The sequence below is a fragment of the Dysidea avara genome, chromosome 3 (assembly GCF_963678975.1).
Source record: "Dysidea avara chromosome 3, odDysAvar1.4, whole genome shotgun sequence".
Classification (NCBI taxonomy): Eukaryota; Metazoa; Porifera; class Demospongiae; order Dictyoceratida; family Dysideidae; genus Dysidea; species Dysidea avara.
The window spans coordinates 312,224-334,816 of NC_089274.1; the positions used below are offsets into that span (position 1 = coordinate 312,224).

General features: G+C 40.7%; 3 protein-coding genes across 3 annotated transcripts in view; 1 reads left to right on the forward strand and 2 right to left on the reverse strand.

Moving 5' to 3' along the window:
- LOC136248653 (chondroitin sulfate synthase 1-like) lies at positions 1-3,097 on the forward strand. Its single transcript, XM_066040421.1, has 3 exons — positions 1-313; positions 363-1,087; positions 1,488-3,097. The coding sequence occupies exons 1-3, from the start codon at positions 1-3 to the stop codon at positions 3,030-3,032; spliced, it is 2,583 nt and encodes an 860-aa protein (XP_065896493.1). The 3' UTR covers positions 3,033-3,097.
- On the reverse strand, positions 3,033-5,198 carry LOC136248665 (protein disulfide-isomerase A4-like). Its single transcript, XM_066040441.1, has 6 exons — positions 5,012-5,198; positions 4,755-4,963; positions 4,558-4,693; positions 4,311-4,516; positions 3,804-4,262; positions 3,033-3,753 (listed from the first exon to the last, which is right to left on the reverse strand). Exons 1-6 carry the CDS (start codon positions 5,194-5,196, stop codon positions 3,107-3,109), a joined length of 1,842 nt encoding a protein of 613 aa, XP_065896513.1. The 5' UTR covers positions 5,197-5,198; the 3' UTR covers positions 3,033-3,106.
- The window catches only part of LOC136248645 (rho GTPase-activating protein 21-like), a 25,311-nt gene continuing 7,893 nt past the window's right edge, over positions 5,176-22,593 (reverse strand). The window contains exons 7-22 of the mRNA XM_066040410.1: positions 19,055-20,489; positions 18,955-19,008; positions 18,770-18,802; positions 18,631-18,684; positions 17,630-17,719; positions 17,458-17,583; positions 17,331-17,405; positions 17,224-17,279; positions 16,981-17,141; positions 16,856-16,929; positions 16,729-16,802; positions 8,023-8,254; positions 7,287-7,376; positions 7,130-7,234; positions 5,944-5,995; positions 5,176-5,893 (exon numbers count right to left, since the gene is read on the reverse strand). Coding sequence (XP_065896482.1) covers positions 5,241-5,893; positions 5,944-5,995; positions 7,130-7,234; positions 7,287-7,376; positions 8,023-8,254; positions 16,729-16,802; positions 16,856-16,929; positions 16,981-17,141; positions 17,224-17,279; positions 17,331-17,405; positions 17,458-17,583; positions 17,630-17,719; positions 18,631-18,684; positions 18,770-18,802; positions 18,955-19,008; positions 19,055-20,489 — 3,364 coding nt within the window. The 3' untranslated portion in view covers positions 5,176-5,240. The remainder of the gene's footprint in view (positions 5,894-5,943; positions 5,996-7,129; positions 7,235-7,286; positions 7,377-8,022; positions 8,255-16,728; positions 16,803-16,855; positions 16,930-16,980; positions 17,142-17,223; positions 17,280-17,330; positions 17,406-17,457; positions 17,584-17,629; positions 17,720-18,630; positions 18,685-18,769; positions 18,803-18,954; positions 19,009-19,054; positions 20,490-22,593) is intronic.

Sequence of the window (22,593 nt, forward strand, 5' to 3'; positions counted from 1 at the left end):
ATGCAGTTAGGAGAGCTGAAGTCGCCAGTGCCTGCACTGTTACTAGGAGCCATTCTTGGTTGTGTAGTTACTAGTGTAATACACTCACTGACTATCAGTTGTGTTCAGTGCGGGAGTGCAGCCAGTAGGAATCTAGTAGGATTTGACAAGTTCTCGTCACTAACAAGTAATAATCACTTTCGAGTCAGACAGTTAGGACTGGTAGCTAGTGACTCTAGCTGCGCTACTCTCCGCCTGCAACTGGAAACAGTCAAATCCGCTACCTCATCTTCAGCGAGCACCAGTTCTTACAAGAGAAGAAGACGGAGCGATGGTTAGTACATTAATTATAATGACCAGTTGTAAATTGTTGTACTATGCAGAAAACGAGACAATTGGCACATTCAATGCTTCTATACACGCGCTCCTCAACCCGGTATCTCCTGGTGTAGAGCCGCCACAGTTAGGGAAGGTTCGTTATATTCAAGAAGAGTACCGAACACGTAAGGGACTATTAGTTGGTGTGGTAACTGCAGAGAAATATCTTGCAACGCGGGCAAAGACGTTGTATGAGACATGGGGAAAAGAGATGACAAAATTAGTATTCTTCGTGGCCTCTGACTGTAGAGTGCCAGCTGACTTGCAGGCGGAACTCCCAATTATAAAGCTGGAGGGTGTGTCAGACCAAACCTACCCTCCTCAACGCAAAGTCTTCTTGATGGTGAAGTACATGCATGATCACTTCATAGATGATTATGATTGGTTCATGAGAGCTGATGATGACATCTATATACGATCGGCAGTGTTTGAAGAGTTACTGGCAAAACTGGACCCTCAGCAGAAGATCTACCTCGGTCGGGCTGGCATGGGTAAACCAGAAGATCTCAAGCGTCTCCAACTGTTACCACATGAAAAATATTGTATGGGAGGTCCTGGAGTGGTATTCAGTCAGGCTGCTCTGAGGGTACTAGCTCCTCAACTTGTAATGTGCCTCGATGCAATTGTGCTCCACAACAAGCAGTCTGAGTCACCATGGTACAATGAGGACGTTGAGCTAGGAAGATGTGTCAGTAGAGTAGTGGATATACAATGCTCTGTATCCCAAGAGGTATGTGACTTCATATGACATCAAAGTATACAGCATATGTGTGTGTGTGTGTGTGTGTGTGTGTGTGTGTGTGTGTGTGTGTGTGTGTGTGTGTGTGTGTGTGTGTGTGTGTGTGTGTGTGTGTGTGTGTGTGTGTGTGTGTGATCATTCTATGAATGTCTTGCATACATGCTTTAGTAACACTTCCCCAATTTTGTGGTCACTTTAGTGCTTAACTATCCTGACAGCCTGTGTAACATCCTTAGCAACCACCATGCCCATTAGTAACCACAGCTGTGAATATTGTTAACACCTTTGATGTATCTTGTTTTCACCCTTTGATGTGACTTGTTAACATTGTTGATGTCATATCACTCTTTGAATTTGATGATGTCATTAATTAACACTAATATTTCCCCAGCTCAGAGATTACCTACAATTTGACTACAAGGGAGTTGCTCTTGATCCCAATGCATTGTGGAGCAGTAAGCCACTATCTCATGCTATTACTGTTCATCCCATAAAGAACCCTGACAACATGAGGAGCATCCATCATTATTATAAGACCATCCAATTAATGGAAGCTAAGGAGAAACTTCTTCAAGCTGAGAAAGAGGTAAAAGATGCTTGTATAAAGGTGATCCCCAAGCTAAGCCCTCCTGGGATGCTAATTTCCAATGCTTCTTGCCAAGTGCACTCTCACTCATGTCGTCCAATGGCACCAGCCTCATTATGTGAGGGGGCGGTGAGCAGCAATCACCTGCCGATGCTATACAAGCCAAGTGGCAAGTTTGATCTTCCGGTGTGGAAACATTTTGACTACAGATTTGTGCATCAAGAGGACCCCAGCAGTCCAAGGGTGCAAGTAGGCGGAGAATTCCAACAAGAATTGTCAGAAGTGACAGCATTTGCTACTAAAGTAATTTTAGATAAGAGAAAGAATTCAAAGTTAAAATTTGACAAGATTGTAAATGGATTTGTACGTCATGATGGCCCTCAGGGTCGTAACTACATATTAGACTTATTGTTTACTGACACTTCTACTGATCCTTATAAGGCTGTGCATGAACGTCTCACCATGGTGCGACCAATGGCAGCCACTTTTCTAGTGTTACCTGAGAAGAGCAACTCCTATGCTACAATCAACTTCATTGTTCCATTATTCCATGTCAGCGACAGGCTGGGAGAATTTTTAGTACAATATGAACGCACAGTCCTTCAGCGTAAGGAGAATGCTCGACTACTGCTATCAGTTTATGGTAGTGAAGAAGACATTAAAAGTGTACAAGCTGAAGTAAACAAATATACTGACAAGTGGCCAAACGCTCGTATTGTTGTGCTCAAAGGGGACAATAACTTCACAAGAGCTAGAGCTATCCATAAAGGAATGGACTATTTGAAGGATTCAGATCTTGTGTTTATTTGTGATGTTGACTTGACAATTAGAAGTGACTTCTTTACAAGGTGTCGTAAGAACGCTATACAGGGCTCAAGAGTATATTATCCGGAGTTCTTTAAGCTGTACAACTTGGATTATGTCTATCGATACTCTAAGAAGCCTGAATATATTAGAGTTGCTAGAGAGAATGGCCACTGGGCAACCTACTCATTTGGAATGGTGTGCCTGTACAAGTCAGACTACGTAGCATCTGGTGGGTTTAATTTACAGATAGAAGGTTGGGGAGGAGAAGATGTTGATTTGTTCCTTAAAGTGCTCAAGTCCAGCAGAGAAGTATTAAGGGTGCCTGATGTGGGACTAACTCATCGATGGCACCCTAAGATCTGTAATAAATCACTGCCACCTGTACAACTAGAACAATGCCTCAGTTCTCAGGCTGAGAACCTTGCTGATCGAGTTGAACTAGCAAGATATCTGCTGGAACTAGAAGACCAACTTGGAGCATTATCAAAGACAATTTCTGCTAACATTGAAAGTCGGAGTAGAACGCATAATTCAATAAAATAATTTTTGTGTAATAATATTTTATTTATTGTAAATTTTATACAAACCTAATGAAAATTAAAATCCTACACAGTAACTCAAAGCTCATCTTTGTGTTTCTTAGGTAACAAAGAATCTATGAACTTAGTGAGGTCTTCTTCAGTAGAGAAATTCTCTTCCATCTTAATAGCATCACGACTTCCAGCTGGGGACAAGTAAATGGTAGGGAAAGAAGTGATATTAATTGACAATGGAGGATCATTCCGTGACACATCCAGTTCAGTAAACATAAGTTTCTTCTTGTATTTCTTGGCGACTGCTTCATATGGAGCTTGTGTCTTCTCACACTCTGGAGCCTGAGGATAACACAGCTTTACTAAAACACTCTTCTTGGGGTTGAACACCACATGCTCGAAGTTTTTACCAACAAGAGTCTTGATGAGGACACCCTTAGAATTGACGTTGCTACGAGACTCAGCTTCACTTTTAATGTATACTGGTAGGTTGTTGTCAATGAAGTCTTGTACAAACTCTTGTAGTGTTTCTATGGTAACTTCTTCCACCATCCGATACTTGTGTGGGCCACCAGCGTATATCCCCACAGCGACATCCTCTCCCCAATCCTGAAAGCCAAACTCCACCAAGTCATTACGGAATATCTCTTCATCTGCAACAACAAAATGAAGCGATCCCTCTTGAAACTCACTAGCAACTTTAGCAATCATGTGATGCCAGTAACGTGTTGCTATATATGGATGAAAAAAATCACCAAAACATGCAACCAGCTGCACTTACTTGCAAGCCCCTCCCCCCAGTCAATCTGGTAAAATGCAACAAGCATTGGTCGTAGCTGGTAAACTTTACGAGAATTCTCCACAGACAGTTCCCCTACCAGAGGTCGAGAAGCCTTCAACAATTCATCAGCTAACTCCTTGCTGTCATAACCAAACAGGTCAGTTACAATAGTAAAGCCTTGTTCATAAGGAGTCACCAAGTAGTCAGAATGGAATACTATGATGCTGTTAGGCTGTGCTGACTTGTGATAAGACAGATCATAACAATGAGATAATTTGAGGGATTCCCTTGTCAAGTCTCCAGCCTCAATGTACCTTTCTAGTAAGTCAGGGTGCTTCTTGGAGAGAAATAAAACTGCATGTGGCTCTTTGGCTGGTCGTACAAATGACATGTATTCATTTTGATTGGCTAGTTCTTGTGAGCTTGGCCCACTCTGAGCTACCATGTATTGTAACATACCTAACAACAAAACTAACCAATCATATTACAGTGCAATACCACACTCACCTGTATCAGACCGTGGTCCTTGATAATCGTACTCCTTACCCTTTCTATACATCTTCAGTGTGGGGTAGGCTGTAATCCCATGTTCATCTGCCAGATCTGTTTCCACGGTAACATCAACACGTGCCATTATAATGTCTGGAGCTAATGTCCTCAGTTGCCAGGCAACCGATGAGTAGATTGGCTCTAACTTCTTACAGTGACCACACCTACCAACAAGATCACATGAGCTCTATATATGACATCTCACCATGGAGCAAAAAACTCCACTAACACCAACGACGACTCTGTGGTGATCGAGTTGAAGTTGTGTTTTGTTAACTCCATTACTGGGTTCTTCACTTCAATTGGCTTCTTGTACTCCTTTGTGAAATAGTCAACCAAACCTACGAGAACACTAGTTCATATAGCTCTAGTGTCCAGATGAGCTAACTGTTAAGAAATTACCTGACACACCCGCCTTCTCCGCCGGTCCCTCGTAAGGGAACAATTGTCCATTTCTGAATATAGCCACAAACGGGAATTGGCTAATGGCGTATTTCTCCTGCACTTCTGGCTCTGCCTCCACGTCAATTCGCGCCAATTTAATACCCTTAGGGACTAGCTGTTCAGCTACTGCTTCATAAAGTGGCTTTAAACTAGCGCAGTGGCTACACCTGCAGCGAGTAACATGGTTAATCGTAAGCCACGCCTACAATATTTACCATTTCGTGTAGAACTCCACAACGATAAAATCGCTTCTCATGACGACAGTGTCGAAGTTGTCATCCGTTAACTCTATCACATGTCCGGCCAGCAAGCCACACGGCCCCGCCAACACTAACAACAGCCACAACAAGATAGCCATGCTGGAACCCTTAATAATGTATTGTGGTATTGAGTATTTCATAATAATTATGAGTAGTAGTATTTACAAGCAAGGTGAAATACACATTAAAGGTCGGACTCCAAGTGAGTACTATAAGATGAATTCACACTGTGAGCTCTGGGTTCACTGTCCACTTGGTCCAACATTTTCTGTTGTCTTAGTTGGTCCCAACTGTTATCAAAATAGTTTCTGAAGACGTGTTCATCTGAGCTGTTTGTTCCTACAGAATTACTGCTGCTACTGTCAATAGCAACACCGAGGGCATGGTCTAGTAGGACTGTGTCCCCCATTAGTCTGTGATTACGATGACTGTTGCCATGACGATCCTGTTTACTATTACGATTCACTGGAATATCAGCCAAATAATCCGATTGGCTACCACGATCATCAGTGAGAATTGAATGTCTTATTGCTATGGCTTCATCAATGTTTACAACACGCCCTTCAACACTGCTGTCCGACTCTTGTGTTGCCTGGGAACCCTGTGTTGCTATGGAGCTCAGTGTTGTTATGGAGTTCTGTGTTGCTAGGCCACTGGTGTCATCACTTCTGCTAGTTTTGTGTTTCTTCCAAATACTGCCCACTGAAGAGTTGGTATCCGTAGTAACAACCCTAACATCAGTTTGTGATCTTGGAGACAGCACTCGCTGCAAACTACGGTCCACGTTTAACTGTTTATCAGCATTTAACTGTTTAGGTAATAGTCGATCACTGGTTGCTATGGGAACACTAACATATTAACAGCTTGTGATCCCAACATTGTCTCACCTGATTCTATTGGCTCCCTTGTCAAGTGGACATCTTCAAAAAATGAGTCCATCTACAAACAGCATACACACTGTTACCCAATTGTGGGAGGACACATTTCATAAAATTGAGATATTCTAATAGAGCAGTCAAGAAATAGTTTAGGTTCTACAGTTAGTTCACAGCAGTTACTAAAATTCAAAATTCAATATTTCTTTATCCCCAGGCACATCCTGTGACATCCCTCACACTTAACGTGCATGTCCTAGGTTGGCTGAATGAAGTCATTAAAGGTTAGTGACTAGCTAAGAAAGTTAAACCAAATATCGTATAATGGGTATTTTTCGAATGGCTAAATTTTTGAAAAATATCAACTTGCAAACATTTTGAATAAATATTTTCGAAAATGTCACAATGTGTGGCGCACCGCCTTCCTAAATTGAGATGGACCACACCACGTCACTCCAAGCCGGTGTTGTTTGCTATTGCTACTAAGTCTGTAAGTGGAGCTCTCCCTTCACGATGCTTTCTGTGCGATGGATTTGGGCACATCATGTGTAGGTGAGATGATCTGGACCCATGGAGAGAAGCTTTTCATGTCGAAATTAATGATCTCGTCCACTCGCCGCCACAGCCATAATCTGCTGCGCCTACTAGCTAGAAACATACTGTGGGCAGAGAAACATAAAAAGGGCTACTGTTGATTGCAGAATTCTTGAAAAAAGTATGCCGTACCGTGAATGTTTCCATAAAGCTCCTTGTGAGTAAATTTATTGGCCTTGCCACGGATTCAGCAGCAGTTGAACCACACTATTCTTTTTCCTCAGTCCGGCTGATCCAGCGTCACTACAAATAGTTTTCCAGCCCATGGAATGTTTACGGCAAGGGAAGAAAAATTTCAACAATTCTGCAATCGATTGTACTGATTGCAGTGTATACCCGCGTATCCATCCAAAGTGGTGGTACTGGTAGCCTTGCGTGGCCAGACTGCTTTTTCTCAAGCATGGTAGCTACTCGTATTAGTCACATACTACTCAGCTTTAATTTTGTAACTAGCTAGCTATTTTCAAAAGTTTTATTTTCAAAAACAGTTGGCAGTTTTCGAAATTTTCGTAAATAAAGCCATTCAAAAATTACCCATTATATGGTAACACAGAAAAAATCACAGAAAGTTATCTATGCAGGCAAGGATGATATGTGTTCTTACATTCTTCAACAGTAGCTCCATGATGACATAAGATGGTCCCACCTCGTGAACTGGACACCTCATCAGAGTCGGACCAAACACAATGCATAAATTCTTCATTGTCATCTAATTGGTTAAAATAATAACATCAGCCACACCCCCAGTCAGCCACACCCACCTTATTAACACCAACATGTTGGTGTACCGTCCGCAAGTGAGCTAACAGGAACTTCAAAGTGTTTTTATTGCAAGGGGGTAATCGATATATCTGTACAACAGAAAAGTACATGGCTACACAGCAGCTACTAATATGAAAACATTTGCACAAGTTGTACTTTCATCAACCTCATTATGTGATGAGTGATAAAGTTTATTATACTAACTGCAATTATTCATGATATAAAGGACTTGCAGCGTGACGTAAATCATCGTAATTGCTAAGCAACCGTAGCTGTCGGCCATGTTTCGGGACAGTGTTTTGGCTGAAAAGCGCTTTCTCAGTATTTGGTACAGGCTGTAATGAAGTGAATCAGTGTTGAGTTGTGTTGTAAATACCAGCCAGCTCGTTAAAAAAGGCGACGAAGTTAGAATTGGTGAGTAATGTATCGAAATTTAATTAGCCACCTATTTCACGAAGCCAATGATAAGATCTTCTATTTCGAAACCAGCCCCGCTTCCCAGTGCCATTATACCCACCGCTTTGTGAATAAATCTTGTTACCTTCGTTCTGACCCAATATGCGCCATATAAAGTTGTCCCGAAACATGTCTACCTAGCAACCGTTGTTTTACGTGTGCAAGTCCTCTATAGTTCTCTCCTACACATGATCTAGTTCTCTCATACACATGATATAGTTCTCTCATACACATGATCTAGTTCTCTCATACACATGTTTCCAGGCTGATGTTACTCACCAAACCCTTCATGGTATAAAGCCTGTTAAAGTCGTGTTCTTTAGCAGCTGCCACAAACTGGCTGTACATGTTTGACGGGATTATTGGGTCTGGCAGATCATTAAAGAATGCTTTCAGCAATGAAGTAAAGTTGTGTACATCTCCCCATTGTTCTGAGCCAAAGTCATGATGATAATTTCCCCTGTTGATCTCTGCTATTAGTTTGTTAACAGTACTGTGAGTCCCTGACACCCTGAGAGAGAGGGGGCATTATTAAGAGTGCCACAGTAATAACAGAATGGACACTAATATTTGGTCCATTTTGTGCTGCAATAAACAGTTTTGCCTCTTTATAAAGTTGGGACCACCAGACCAGCATACTTTAACTTGTTTGTCACTATACTCAGTGGACTAAACTGCAGGACTGACACATCTCATTATTTAAGGGAACTTACTATACACTGAATACAATCACTGGAATATGTGAAAACTGTCTGTGCTATATATATAATACCAGCTGTGAAGGATTTTGCTGATATACACACCCAAAGTGTGACGGCTGCAGGTGTAAATATCATCTAGCCGTGATATATATATCACTCACTCACTAAGAACTACAGAGCACTCACCCCATTAGTCTTATACACTGGTACCTGATGATCAATCATGATGTGGGCTACAGCCCTTAGAACATTTTCCATGCGTTACTCATTATGTGCAATACATAATGTTAGAACTTACAATTGTGGGTTTGAGTTTGTATTTTTACTCAATAACACTACTAACTTCACTATTGAGCAGCAAGTAAGAGTAAAGTATTTAGGACTACAAGTTACTAACCTATTTTCAATAGTGATCTTGTTCCGTGGTCTACTCAATAGTACCCATTCACGCATCACCTCAAACAATTATTTAGTGATCATTCACCATAGCAATCAACTGGTGACCATACTTGGGGTCAAATACAGTGCATAGTATTTAATTACAAATACAAATACTAGAAAATTTTCCAAATATAAATGTATTGTATTGTACGCTATTGATTGCATCCAATCTTATATCCATTAGCCTGCATCTCTCAGATTACCATATTATCTGTGCTATACTGAAACATGGGTGCATACAAAGCCTGCACACACAAAAATTGGGTTGCTAGTTTAGCCAACAGGGAACATTTAAAACTTAAGTGGATCCTCTTGCGGTAAGTAAATATTCTTCAACCATTGAAGTGATGTCATTGTGAGCAATGATAGTATTAGAAGATACTGTCTCTATATCAAAGCATTGACAATGTCATTTTCTTGGTTGGGGGCTCTGACTCCTGATCATCACTTGTGATCAAAGAATAAGCCTTCTCCATAATGATGTCAGAACAAAAAATGGTGACCTCTATTTGGGGGACTCTAATGTTTTCAAGTACAGGTGATATTGGGTGACAAAATTAATGAAGATTGATCGTTTGTGTAATTCAGGAAGAAGATATCGAGCTAAAACTAACAGGTATGGGTATAATGCAGCGGAATTAAATCATTTACGTGGGTTTTGAAAATTTCAGCTGGTTTTGAAGGTTGAGTAGAAATAACATTCCTTTATACACGTTGTAACCATACCTGGTAACTTGGCTTCAATATCATCCTTTATTAACAACTAAATGGTTCATGAAAAACTTATCATAGGACGCAATACTTCAAAATATAAGAGTACCCCTAATAGAAAACCGATGTGACGTCATTATGGAAAAGGCTTATTTTATGATCTTGTTTTGGTAAAAATATTTGAAGTACTTGTAAGTATTAGGAAAGTATTTAAATACATTAGGAAAGTATTTAAATACATTAGGAAAGTATTTAAATACATTAGGAAAGTATTTAATTACAAATACATCCAGTTTCTAAACTACAAATACAATTACCAATACAATTACTCACAATTTGTATTTAATTGCAATTAAATGCAAATACTCAGGTATTTGACCCCAAGTCTGCTGGTGACTACGCCACACTCAACCTAGCTAAGAGATTAATATTAATACCAAATTCCATAACGAAATGCTCTGTGTTGCTCAATATGACAAGTCAAAGGGTATCATCGTACCTTTGAACTTGTTGGGCATCAAAGCCATGAGCAAATCACATTCCCATAATATTGCCCAAGCAATATGCGAATTAAACTCCAGGTGGCACTATTGAATGTTGATGCTAAAGTGGTATATTGTTTATTGTCACTACACAACACATACTCCTTACTGATCAGCAATAGTTAGGCTAGCAATCAACTTACAAGTCGATGATATCCATTAGTCGGGAAGCGAGATAGGTCAGACCTGTGGTTATTTCAGTGCAGGAGCATAATTATAAGTGCTCTTGCTGAAAAATCTCTAATTGATAAGCCCCCATGCTGAAATAGAAGTCAGATGCCTTGTGAGACTACAGTAGCTAGTTACCAGGGGGGTAGGGACATGATACCATTACATGTATTATATTGTGTTATTTAATTGCATTCCTATGATAATTATATGATGAACAACTTAATGTAGCAGCTACTTGCATTATTGTGGATGTTGAAGTTGGTTGTATTTACTACTAACAGCTAAGATGGTGACACAGGTACCTGAAACTAAGATCAGAATTTATTCTAAATAATGCTCGTTTGCAAAGTTCACTATAACGTCACTGAGGCTTAGCGGGGCTTAGTATTTGAAACGATTTCTTCATTACTGTATTACAATAAAATAAACACTAAACGTCATGGTTTATTAGAACCAAAGCATATGGCAAAATATACAGTACGCATACATCACGTAATTATTGTGACATCATGTCCTACCTCCTCTGGCCAGCTACTACAGTTGGGAAATATTTAAATTTGAGACGTGCAATTATTGCAATATTGCATATGAAAATTGAAACAATATAAGTGCTTGTTTTCACTGAGAATTAGTTTACTAACACAAAATCATTGCTAAGAAATGTTAACTAATTGACACGGTTAGTGATGGTGACATGGTTAGTGATGGTGACACGGTTAGTGATGGTGACACGGCTAGTGATGGTGACCAAGTTAGTGATGGTGACACGGTTAGTGATGGTGACAAGGTTAGTGATGGTGACACGGTTAGTGATGGTGAACGGTTAGTGATGGTGACACGGTTAGTGATGGTGACAGGGTTAGTGATGGTGACAGGGTTAGTGATGGTGACACGGTTAGTGATGGTGACAGGGTTAGTGATGGTGACACGGTTAGTGATGGTGACACGGTTAGTGATGGTGACACGGTTAGTGATGGTGACAAGGTTAGTGATGGTGACACGGTTAGTGATGGTGACAGGGTTAGTGATGGTGATAGGGTTAGTGATGGTGACACGGTTAGTGATGGTGACACGGTTAGTGATGGTGACACGGTTAGTGATGGTGACACGGTTAGTGATGGTGACACGGTTAGTGATGGTGACACGGTTAGTGATGGTGACACGGTTAGTGATGGTGACACGGTTAGTGATGGTGACAGGGTTAGTGATGGTGACATGGTTAGTGATGGTGACAGGGTTAGTGATGGTGACAGGGTTAGTGATGGTGACACGGTTAGTGATGGTGACATGGTTAGTGATGGTGACACGGTTAGTGATGGTGACAGGGTTAGTGATGGTGACACGGTTAGTGATGGTGACACGGTTAGTGATGGTGACATGGTTAGTGATGGTGACAGGGTTAGTGATGGTGACAGGGTTAGTGATGGTGACATGGTTAGTGATGGTGACCAGGTTAGTGATGGTGACATGGTTAATACAAGGCCCAGAATAGACACCAATTAGAGCGATATTGCAAATATTGCCCCTATGAGGTAATATTGAGAAGCCTAAATACACACGATAATTGTATTGCAGACACTTAATTAGTTAATATTGGAGATATATTGAATGAAATATTGCCCAACCCTACTAGCTACTGAGTTCATAGGATGTCATTGCTGGCTGTCACATTCCCTGCAGCATTACTATACATCACAGTAGCTGATTTAGATGAGTTTCTGTAGTTTCAATATAAATCCCCTTTAATTTAGCTTCATTATTGTTGTATTGATAATCTAATCAAAAACAGCCAAGCTGTAAAAAAAGGTGCGGCCCCCATAAAGGCCATGGTGAAAAAAGATATGAAATCCAAGGTGGCGGCCAAGAAATGGCTGTGATGGTAGGTTAATGGTTACATTTTAATAACAACAATTCAGGTGAATTTGGTGCCAAGACCAAGCGGCACAAAATTCACCTGAATTGCCGTTATTAAAATGTAACCATTAACCTACCATCACAGCCATTTCTTGGCCGCCACCTTGGATTTCACATCTTTTTTCACCATGGCCTTTATGGGGGCCGCACCTTTTTTTACAGCTTGGCTGTTTTTGATTAGATATCACTTCTTTTTGTATTTGTATACTGCAAAGCCGGCCTATGGCTGGCTTTGGGGCTTTTTTAACCCATGTGTTTTTTTCTTTACCACAGGAAGAAGAAAAGAACTTAAAGAAGAATTTTAGTACTTCAATTATTTTTGATTTTATTAGTAATTATACAAATTATATACATATATTTATTACATGCTCATTATTCCCCACAGGATTTTTTTTGCAGCTGATCTCTCTACTGGGTGACTTGAAATGTAGCTGAACTATGTACAGGATGGTTTCTTTGTAGCTGAACTCTCTGTAACAGGTGATTTGTTTGCAGCTAAACTCTCTACATGGTGGTGTCTTTATAGCCGAACTCTCTACGTGATGGTTTCTTTGTAGCTGAACTCTCTATAAGGTGACTTCGTCTAGCTGAACTCTCTACAGGGTGATTTTTTTGTAGCTGAACTCTCTGCAGGGTGATTTGTTTGCAGCTGAACTCTCTACATGATGGTTTCTTTGTAGCTGAACTCTCTACAAGGTGACTTCGTCCAGTTGATCTCTCTACAGGGTGATTTTTTTCTAGCTGAACTCTCTACAGGTGAATTGTTTGCAGCTAAACTCTCTACATGGTGGTTTCTTTGTAGCTGAACTCTCTACAAGGTAACTTCTTCTCTACAGGGTGATTTGTTGTAGTTGAATTCTCTACTAGGTGGTTTGTATGAGGCTGAACTCTCTACATGGCGGTTTCTTTGTAGCTGAACTCTCTACAGAGTGATTTGTTTGCAGCTGAACTCTCTACATGATGGTTTCTTTGTAACTGAACACTCTACAAGGTGACTTCTTCTAGCATGATCTTTCTACAGGGTGAATTGTTGTAGCTGAACTATCTACAAGGTAACTTCTTCTAGCTGATCTCTATACAGGGTGATTTGTTTGTAGTTGAATTCTGTACAGGTGGTTTCTTTGTAGCTGAACTCTGTTCATGATGGTTTCTTTGTAGCTAAACTCTTTACAAGGTGACTTCTTCTAGCTGAACTCTCTCCGGGGTAATTTCTTTGTAGCTGAACTCTCTATATGATGGTTTCTTTGTAAATGAACTCTCTACAAGGTGAATTCTTCTACCTGATCTCTCTACAGGGTGATTTGTTTGTAACTGAACTCTGTACAAGTGCGTTTTTGTGGGTGATCTCACTGCAGGTTGATTTGTTTGTAGCTGAACTCACTAAAGGGTGATTTTGCTTGTAGCTGAACTCCTTGCACTGTATCTAGTTTCTAGCTGATCTCTCTACAGGGTGATTTGTTTGTAGCTGATCTCTCTACAAGTTGATTTGTGTGTAGCTGATCTCTCTGCAGGTTGATTAATTTGCAGCCGATCTCTCTACAAGGTAATTTGTTTGTAGCTGAACTGTCTATAAAGTGATTTATTTGTAGCTGATCTCTCTACAGGTTGATTTGTGTGTAGCTGATCTTTCTACTGGTTGATTTGTTTGTAGCCGATCTCTCTACAGGGTAATTTGTTTGTAGCTGAACTCTGTACAAGGTGCTTTTTTGTAGGTGATCTCACTGCAGGTTGATTTGTTTGTAGCTGAACTCACTAAAGGGTGATTTATTTGTAGCTGAACTCCTTACATTGTGTGTAGTTTCTAGCTGATCTCTCTACAGGGTGATTTGTTTGTAATTGATCTCTCTATAACGTGATTTGTTTGTAGTTGATCTCTCTGCAGGTTGATTTGTGTGTAGCTGATCTCTCTGCAGGTTGATTTGTTTGTAGCCGATCTCTCTACAGGGCAATTTGTTTGTAGCTGATCTCTCTACAGGGTGATTTTTTTTGTAGTTGACCTCTCTTCAGGGTGATTTGTTTCTAGCTGATCTCTCTACAGGGTGATTTTTTTTGTAGCTGACCTCTCTTCAGGGTGATTTGTTTCTAGCTGATTGCTCTACAGGTTGATTTGTTTGTAGATGAACTCTCTACAGGGTAATTTGCTTGTAGCTGAACTCCTTACTTTGTGTCTAGTTTGTAGCTGATCTCTCTACACGGTGATTTGTTTGTAGCTGAACTCCTTACATTGTGTGTAGTTTCTAGCTGATCTCTCTACAGGGTGATTTGTTTGTAGCTGATCTCTCTACAAGTTGATTTGTGTGTATATAGCTGATCTCTCTGCAGGTTGATTTGTTTGTAGCCGATCTCTCTACAGGTAATCTGTTTGTAGCTGAACTCTCTATAAGGTGATTTGTTTGTAGCTGATCTCTCTGCAGGTTGATTTGTTTTAGCTGAACTCTCTACAGGGTGATTGCTTGTAGCTGAACTCCTTACATTGTGTCTAGTTTCTAGCTGATGTCTCTACAGGGTGATTTTTTGTAGCTGAACTCTCTTCAGGGTGGTTTGTTTCTAGCTGATCTCTCTACAGGTAGATTTGTGTTGATTTGTTCATTGCTGATTGCTCTAAAGGTAACTGATTTGTTGCAGTTGAACACCCTGCAAAGTGTTTTGTTTGTAGCTGATCACTCTAAAGGGTAATTTGTTTGTAGCTGAACTCTCTCCACAGTGACTTGTGTGTAGAAGAATTCTGTGTAACTGAATTCTCTAGAGAGTGACTTAATTGTAGCTGAATTCTCTACACAGTGCATGACTTGTTTATAGCTGAACTTTCTTCAGTGTGACTTGTAATGTTCTGAATCTCTATAGTGGTATATTTGCTTAACTCTCCACATGGTGACTGTCTTCTTGCTGAACTGTCTATAAGATTAACTGTTTGCAGCTGAACTCCCTACAGAATAACTTGTGATGTAATAAAATTCTATAATGGAGTAAATAAATTAGCCGAATGCTCTATTAGGGTGACTGTTCTATTAGAGTATCTCGATCTCGCATTTGCTACACGGAGTTGGCTTTCGAATCATAACTCAGTGGTTTGTAATCCGATTCTTCTGTACTACTGCAAGGACTTTCTATGAAGATTATTCCAGCTATACACCGATTTTCAGCTCATTGCTCTAAGCGGTTTGCCTAGTAGGCGTGAAAACTAATACTTTTTTATTCATAAAAATCGATCGCGTAATTGTGACACAGGTTGGGTTTTGTGTCATATCTCCGTGGTCTTTATCTCGATTCCTTTCAAACCACCAAAAGGCACTCCTACGATGGTTACTCCATCTACATAACAATTTTCAACTCATTCCATGAAGCGGTTTACCCTATAGGCGTGACAACAAATCGATCTTGTTTTACGCGAATAATCGGTCATAACTCCTGAACCATTCATCGGATTTGTACCAAATCTGATGCTAGGATTCACCTTTGGACTCCCTTTCTGTGTGCCAAATTTCAAGGCGATCGGAGTACGCGTTTGCTTGTTATAGCAATTTTTGCAAGTGTGCGAAAAGACGAAGAAGAAAAAAAAAAAACGAAGAAAAAAAAACGAAACTTTGGCAGCTCATATCTCGGAAATGGCTTGAGCGATTTCCTTCAAATTTGGAACGTAGACTCCCTTGGCTGGCGGGCAACTGTGTAGCAAATTTGGTTCCAATCAGATAAGTGATCACCGAGATACAAAGGTGTGAAAATGACGTTTTCGTTCTTCCTGTCAATATACTCACGGTGTGGCGCGCCGGCTTCTTGGGCCGCACGACACACTACCGTGTGTCTTGATATGTCATAGCAAACAGCTATACCACTATATTACTGTATTTAAGTATCATGCATGCAAATTGTACTAAACTAACACCATTTATAGCTATTACGCCCTCACTACAACACTTTACTTTTACAATAAAACGATTGAGATACTCTAATAGAATAGTCAAGTAACTACTCTAATAGAGTAGTCAAGTAACTACTCTAATAGAGCAATCAAAGCTACAGCGTAGTCACAACTTTTCATTGGTAATTGTTGACTAAAAGTAAACTAAAATCCAATCTCAGAGCTTCTAAAATCTCAAACACTTCTGGAGAAATGTCCTCAGATGTCTTATTTTTCAGCTATACCAACTTTCAGAAACCCCTTTTAAAAATCATTAGATTCTCCACTGTACCAGGTAAGGAGTAAGTGATGTGTAGCGGCAAAGCAAAAGGTAGTGAAATTAGAGACAGTTCCTCGTGTTTAGTAGTGGCTGCAGTTTCCCTAAAGACCCTAAACTAGGTAAATCCAATCATAGAAAGTGCAAAAACTAAAAATATGTTACTCCAGTAGTCCAGTACACAGAATAGTGACAGCCCTTTAACTTGGCAGTTAGCTTTGGTACTCAACTATTGATGAAATTGACAACACTTGCTAAGCATTGACATGGTTCTTTATAGACTTACAAATCCCTGCTAATAGCAGTTACAATACACTATACAATGCTCACCTGTACAACCCCTCAGAGTCCAGCCCATGGTCCTCAATGTGATGTATGATAAACTCAACTACTAGTGGCACTAACTATAATCAACAATGTAGTGACCACACCCACAACACACCTAGTACACACCCACCTTATTCTCAATTGAAGCAGGACACTGCTCAAGGTCTACACCAAATGTGATGTAACTACTGGAGTCTGGCTCATCTGGGTGATAACGATCCTTTTAATTTACTGCAGCTACAATGGACACATTACCACTATTCCTTGAGCGATGAAGACGTAACGAGTTCTTGATTAGATCCAGGAATGCCAGTCGACCTCCCCCCTCCCCCGGAGATTTTGAGCTGGAGACCTTCTTCCTACCGGTAGTGGGGGATGCCAATGTCGCCTTACGGGTAGGTGGTGGGGAAGATGGGCTGAATGACACAGCATAAACATTGTGACACACACACACGCACGCACGCACACGCACTACACACACACACACAATGTGCTTACCTTTTCATTTGTTTCTTTTTCTTAATAATTAGTGCTGTACGGGCATCTCTACCTCCCTGGTGATTTGCAGCAGGTTAGCCACACTTATTTTAGGTAGCCACACCCACCTTTTGGACCAATCCCTCTTCACTGCAGGTCTGTATGGCTTTAACCCAACTAAGAAGTGATGCCTGGTCTTCAGCCTATCATGGGTAACTATAGTAACAGTGACCTAATTGACTGGGCTGTTGTTACCTGTAGCAACATTTCTGCTCCGGATTGTGTGGTAAGTCTGAAAACAAATTTCCTCTTTGTATAGTTGTGTGCGATATCAGCAAGTGCTGATGCCACATCAATGGGCGTGTCATCAGGTAGTTTATTCTGTAGGAGGTGGGGCTTGTTGCCTGCAGGATGCACAATAGCTCACCTGATCTATATCAGACCTGTCCTTGTAAAAGAATAGATGGTTATCCTTCACCACGCAGTAGAAACATTTCCACGACCGATCATGTGCTCGCTACAAACATGACAAGAGCTTATCTTCCTTGTTAGACATTATCAGTACAGCAAGAAATGGTGATGGAATTCAAACATTGATAAACCCTACATCTAAACAATCTACTTTTGATCACAATAATTGATGTCATCCCTTAACACTCCACGCCATACACACAGAATAACTAAAAAAGAACAATAAAGGCTACTCAACAAATCTTTGTGATAATTTTAGGCTTTCCCACAGTGACCATATGTGGCCTCCTTGTCAAGTAACATGTCTCAGGAATTGGTAAAAGTGTTTAGACCATATAGTATATTTATACATCTAGAAGGAAAATTAAATACACTAGTTTTACAAAATGCTGTTTGCTTGAAAATCCTTAATTCACACAAAGCCACCAAATATTGGAAGGTGACAACCTATGAAGCCAGCAGCAGATATAGGGGGTGCTTTGATGTTTTACTACACCCTAGCTACAAGAGGAGTTGTATTATTGTGCCTTTAGCATATGATAGAAGCAACAAGGAGAAGGTTTAAACATCAGTCAAATTTATGGAGTAGTAACCAGTTAAATCAAAGCTGAAATACTCTAATAGATACTTCACTGGGAACTGTTACGACATTAACAACTTCAGTGGAGCTCTATAGTAGATGGCAGAGTGACCAAACATTTAATGATGACCATTGTGAATGATACTACATAATTTATTAGTACTTCTGAAAAGCTGCTGCAAAAATTACTCAATAATTCAGAACTGCGGCTAAGCTCAGTTCAGGTAAAGAAGTAGAACACAAATAGACTACACCTCACCATAACATACTTACTGAACAATATACAAATAACGACCACTTATGTTTACAACACTACAGGAGGCACTTCTACTTTGCACCTTAGTAACAACATGGCAGACATTTCACATGATCAATACCTTTCCTGACTCCTCCTTCTCCAACTTCCTGTACAGTAACCCATGACAACAGGCCTGGATCATGTAAGCAGTAATACATTATTAGACAGACACACATACACAGACACACACAGACACAGACACACAGACACACACTAACCTGTTTTAGCATAAGGCTATCTGATGACTTAGTCTGTAGGAAAATGGGATAATGAGTGACATACACTGAGGAACACAATGACACACACTAGGGACACAGTAACACACACTGAGGGACATGGTGACACACTGAGGAACACACAAAAGGACATAGTGATACACACACTCACACACAGAGTGACACACCTCATGTAGTGACAACAATTGATCATCAACAGATGATTGTTTACTAGCATGTCTCTACAAGCACACAGTAAACAAGTAAGCAACTCATCAACATACACACCTTATTGGCAAATAGGGAGCCACTAGATTTGTGTCTACGCTCTAGTCCATCGCTGAACACTCGGTCCAGTTCAATAGTATGACTCTTTGTTCTTTCCATCGGTCTCTGTAATGAGCTATCACTGTCATAGTTATATGCTACAATACGATGTGGCTTCATAGGGGAAGTCCCTGGGGAATGCCCTGCTGCCTTTGACAACTGGTTGACAACATGGTCATGTCCTGGGGGAAACTTGGGGTACCCCCCTCGATCATCTTGCTGTACAGTCTTCACCTCCAGAGAGGTTGGTTCTTCATCATCATCATCCAGTGAAGGGAATGCTTCATGTAAAGAATTTTCCAAATATTTCTTGAACGAGTTAGCTCTTTGTCTGGTGAACTCTTGGGATGATCCCATGCTATAATCTGTCTGACTGGTATCCATGGCAGCAGTAGGGGATTTCCCAGCAATGTGGTCAGATGACAAGGAACAGTCAAGAGAGTAGCTACCTTGTGAGCTTGTGCTCTGACTGGCACCTGTTAGTGGCTTAGACAAAGATCGATGGAGTCTTTCTCGCTGCGAAGAATACGACTTTGTTTTGTTCGTACGACGATAATTAAACTCGCCACTGATTGAGGTGTCTTGACTATGAGCAAGAGAAGAGAGACTATCTTCAATTGGTGATAATGTTTGTTGTCTTTCAACATGTTCGTCTGCCATGTCACCATTGGATAACATTGACTGCTCTTCTCGTGAACGCCTCTTAGCTGTTACCTCACGACTTGGCTCAATTCTTGTCAGGTCTTCTAAGGACAGTTTAATACCACGACGATTAGCAGCTGTGGTGCGGCCTACAGCATCGTGACTACTCCCACAACTACTGGAACTTGTTTTCTGTGTTGGCAACGTCACTTGTGAAGACACCATGTCCCTGGTATAGTCATTACTATGATCCAAGCTAGGAGAGGATGCTGCTCTATACTGTAATGAAGTCTTCATATAGTAACTAGCTTGCTGGTCCAGTATTGTATAGGAGGAGGATTTATTGCAGTCCAAGGGGAAGGGCTCATGGGAGGGGACGTGGTCTGTGACATCACTGCTGTCACCATGTGATGAATAGGGATCAGGTGATCTTCTATATACTGTAGCAATCTCTGGTGGGTGGGGAGAAATAGTTTTTGTTGCTCCAGTAGAAAGTGTTGTCCCCACCCCACTAGGATGGGGATCATTTGTCACTCCAGACAATTGGCGTAACAATGGCGATGCTGTTCTCACATGAGCAGATACTGGGGACTGAGAGTCTTCCCTATCTAATGCCCACTCACTAAGTGAAGTGGTTGGACTGACAGGTATTTGTGACAACGAACCCGTGATGTAGACATCATCTAATAACCGACTACCACTGCTGCCATGGCTACCACCAATCACAGGAGAGTTGGCCATCGGTGAAGCATACCTACAAGTACAGTTGACATTGTAACAACATGTGTGTCCTAGGAGAAGTGATATACTGAACCAATTATACACATGTTAAGTATTACTACATGCACGCACCCACACTGGAATATACAAGTACTCCACAATAATTTCATAATACTGTTTAGCAAATTTGCACCAAACTTTTGTCATTTATAACTACAGAAACTAAAATGTGCACAAATCTTCAACATGTTCACACTGTATATTATGTATCATGAACCACGATGGTGGGCTCATAATAGGAATCAAATTCTAATAGAATGCACACCTAAAAAATCAGCCTCTTTCAACCCTCTAGTGGTTCTTTGTAATGAGTATTGGTCCACTAGTAAGTATCAAGTGAAAAGGAAACAGCAAGTGTATTTCAGACAAAACTGACATTTTGCTCATCATACAGTACGATAGTAAGTACTATCGTACTGTATAGTAGGGACCACAAAGGTATAGGTATGGCCCACGAAAAAACACCACCCAAAAACCATTCTCTGACGATGATGAAGCAGTATTGGTTGGGTAAAACTAAGCCCAAACAAGCTTTCAGATCAACTTGAAACACTTTCAACAAGTTGCTACGGAATTAAATATATATACATACATATTAAATGGAATTTTCTACTGACTGACTGACTGACTGATGCCTTCAGACAAGCGTAACTTGATAACGGCTAAGTCTGCGGGCTTGATTTTTTCACTGTTTGACGTCGCTTCGGTCCGAGAGATGCTTTTTGGCATACCGCAGTACGTACAATGCATTCTTCATGGACTTACTAGTATCCTCCTTTGTGTCCCATTCATCTTTGCTGACAGCGAAAGGTGTTGATTTGGCGGAAGCATGTGATGGCTTCCCGAAATCGTCCGTATTTTTCATAGTGGCTACTTTGATCGCAGAGGTGCTTTTCAAACAGTTCTTGATTCATAATGCTGTGTAATGGGTTGAACACATAGCTGACAATAAAGCGTAATGGATATCACTTTTTCAGACGATAATTGGTAGATGGGGTGTGCAGTGCCATTTCTTTTGATGCGGTATGTGTGGGTTCAAGTCATAATAATTTTATTTTACAAAAAAAAGTTAACAAACAAGTACACACAAAAAAAATTGAATTTTCAACTAGAGTAGGAACCATAGCACATCAATAAAAAGTACTGAAACAAGTTGGAGTAGTCCATGATATTAAATCACAGTAAAACAATAAGAAGTGTTATATCCCTACTGTGCATTTCCGTTATGGTATCTTGAGCACAGTAGGGATATAACACTTCTTATTGTTTTACTGTTTAATATCATGGACTACTCCAACTTGTTTCGGTACTTATTTTATCGATGTGTGGTCCCTACTCTAGTTGAAAAAAATTTGTTTTGTGCACTTGTTATTCTTAGTACTTGGTTGTATAATCATTACTAGGACCATGTCACATACAAGCAAGTACCGTATATGACCGTATTAAAGCCGGGCTCAAATACACGCAGGGGCTCAAATATACGCCGGGTACAGCTAGGGGACTGTCATAATAAACGCCGGGGCTCATTTAAACGCCGGGGCTCATTTAAACGCCGGGGTGCTAATGATATGCACTGAAAGAGGTTCTAAACTCGTGTCAGCTGCTAACTGTCTCGTCACCAGTCTTACGATGTCTTGTCTTGTTTGACTATGCCTTCTCTTCTGGTGATGGCCATAGCGTATTTATCGTGGTCATTGTCATCTTTCCACCCGACTTCCAAAGTTTCACCCAGCAGAGGAGTCCAAATACGTGATGGGCTATGGATTTCGTATTTCGTAGGTACTTGTACTGGCACCTGTCATTCTCATCGAGTGGCTAGTAAGAAATAAACGCCCGGGTCCAAATTAACGCCGGTCTCGTTTAAACGCCGGGTCAAAAATGATTTATAGGAAATAAACGCCCGGGCTTCTATACGGTTATTTACGGTACATGTGTACAGGTTGTGACACACACAAACACACACACACACACACACTACAAACACAAGCATGCACGCAGACACGCGCTACACACACACACAGAGGCACACACACTAGTCTCATACCCAGACTCTACCCACTGCATAAGGTAGGCTTGTA

Coding starts and splice junctions, on each gene's coding strand:
- LOC136248653 (XM_066040421.1), top strand. CDS start 1: ATGCAGTTAGGAGAGCTGAAGTCGCCAGTGCCTGCACTGTTACTAGGA. Junction 314..362: donor GAGAAGAAGACGGAGCGATG/GTTAGTACATTA, acceptor TGTACTATGCAG/AAAACGAGACAATTGGCACA. Junction 1,088..1,487: donor AATGCTCTGTATCCCAAGAG/GTATGTGACTTC, acceptor ATATTTCCCCAG/CTCAGAGATTACCTACAATT.
- LOC136248665 (XM_066040441.1), bottom strand. CDS start 5,196: ATGAAATACTCAATACCACAATACATTATTAAGGGTTCCAGCATGGCT. Junction 4,263..4,310: donor AGGACCACGGTCTGATACAG/GTGAGTGTGGTA, acceptor TTTTGTTGTTAG/GTATGTTACAATACATGGTA. Junction 3,754..3,803: donor CTGGGGGGAGGGGCTTGCAA/GTAAGTGCAGCT, acceptor ATCCATATATAG/CAACACGTTACTGGCATCAC.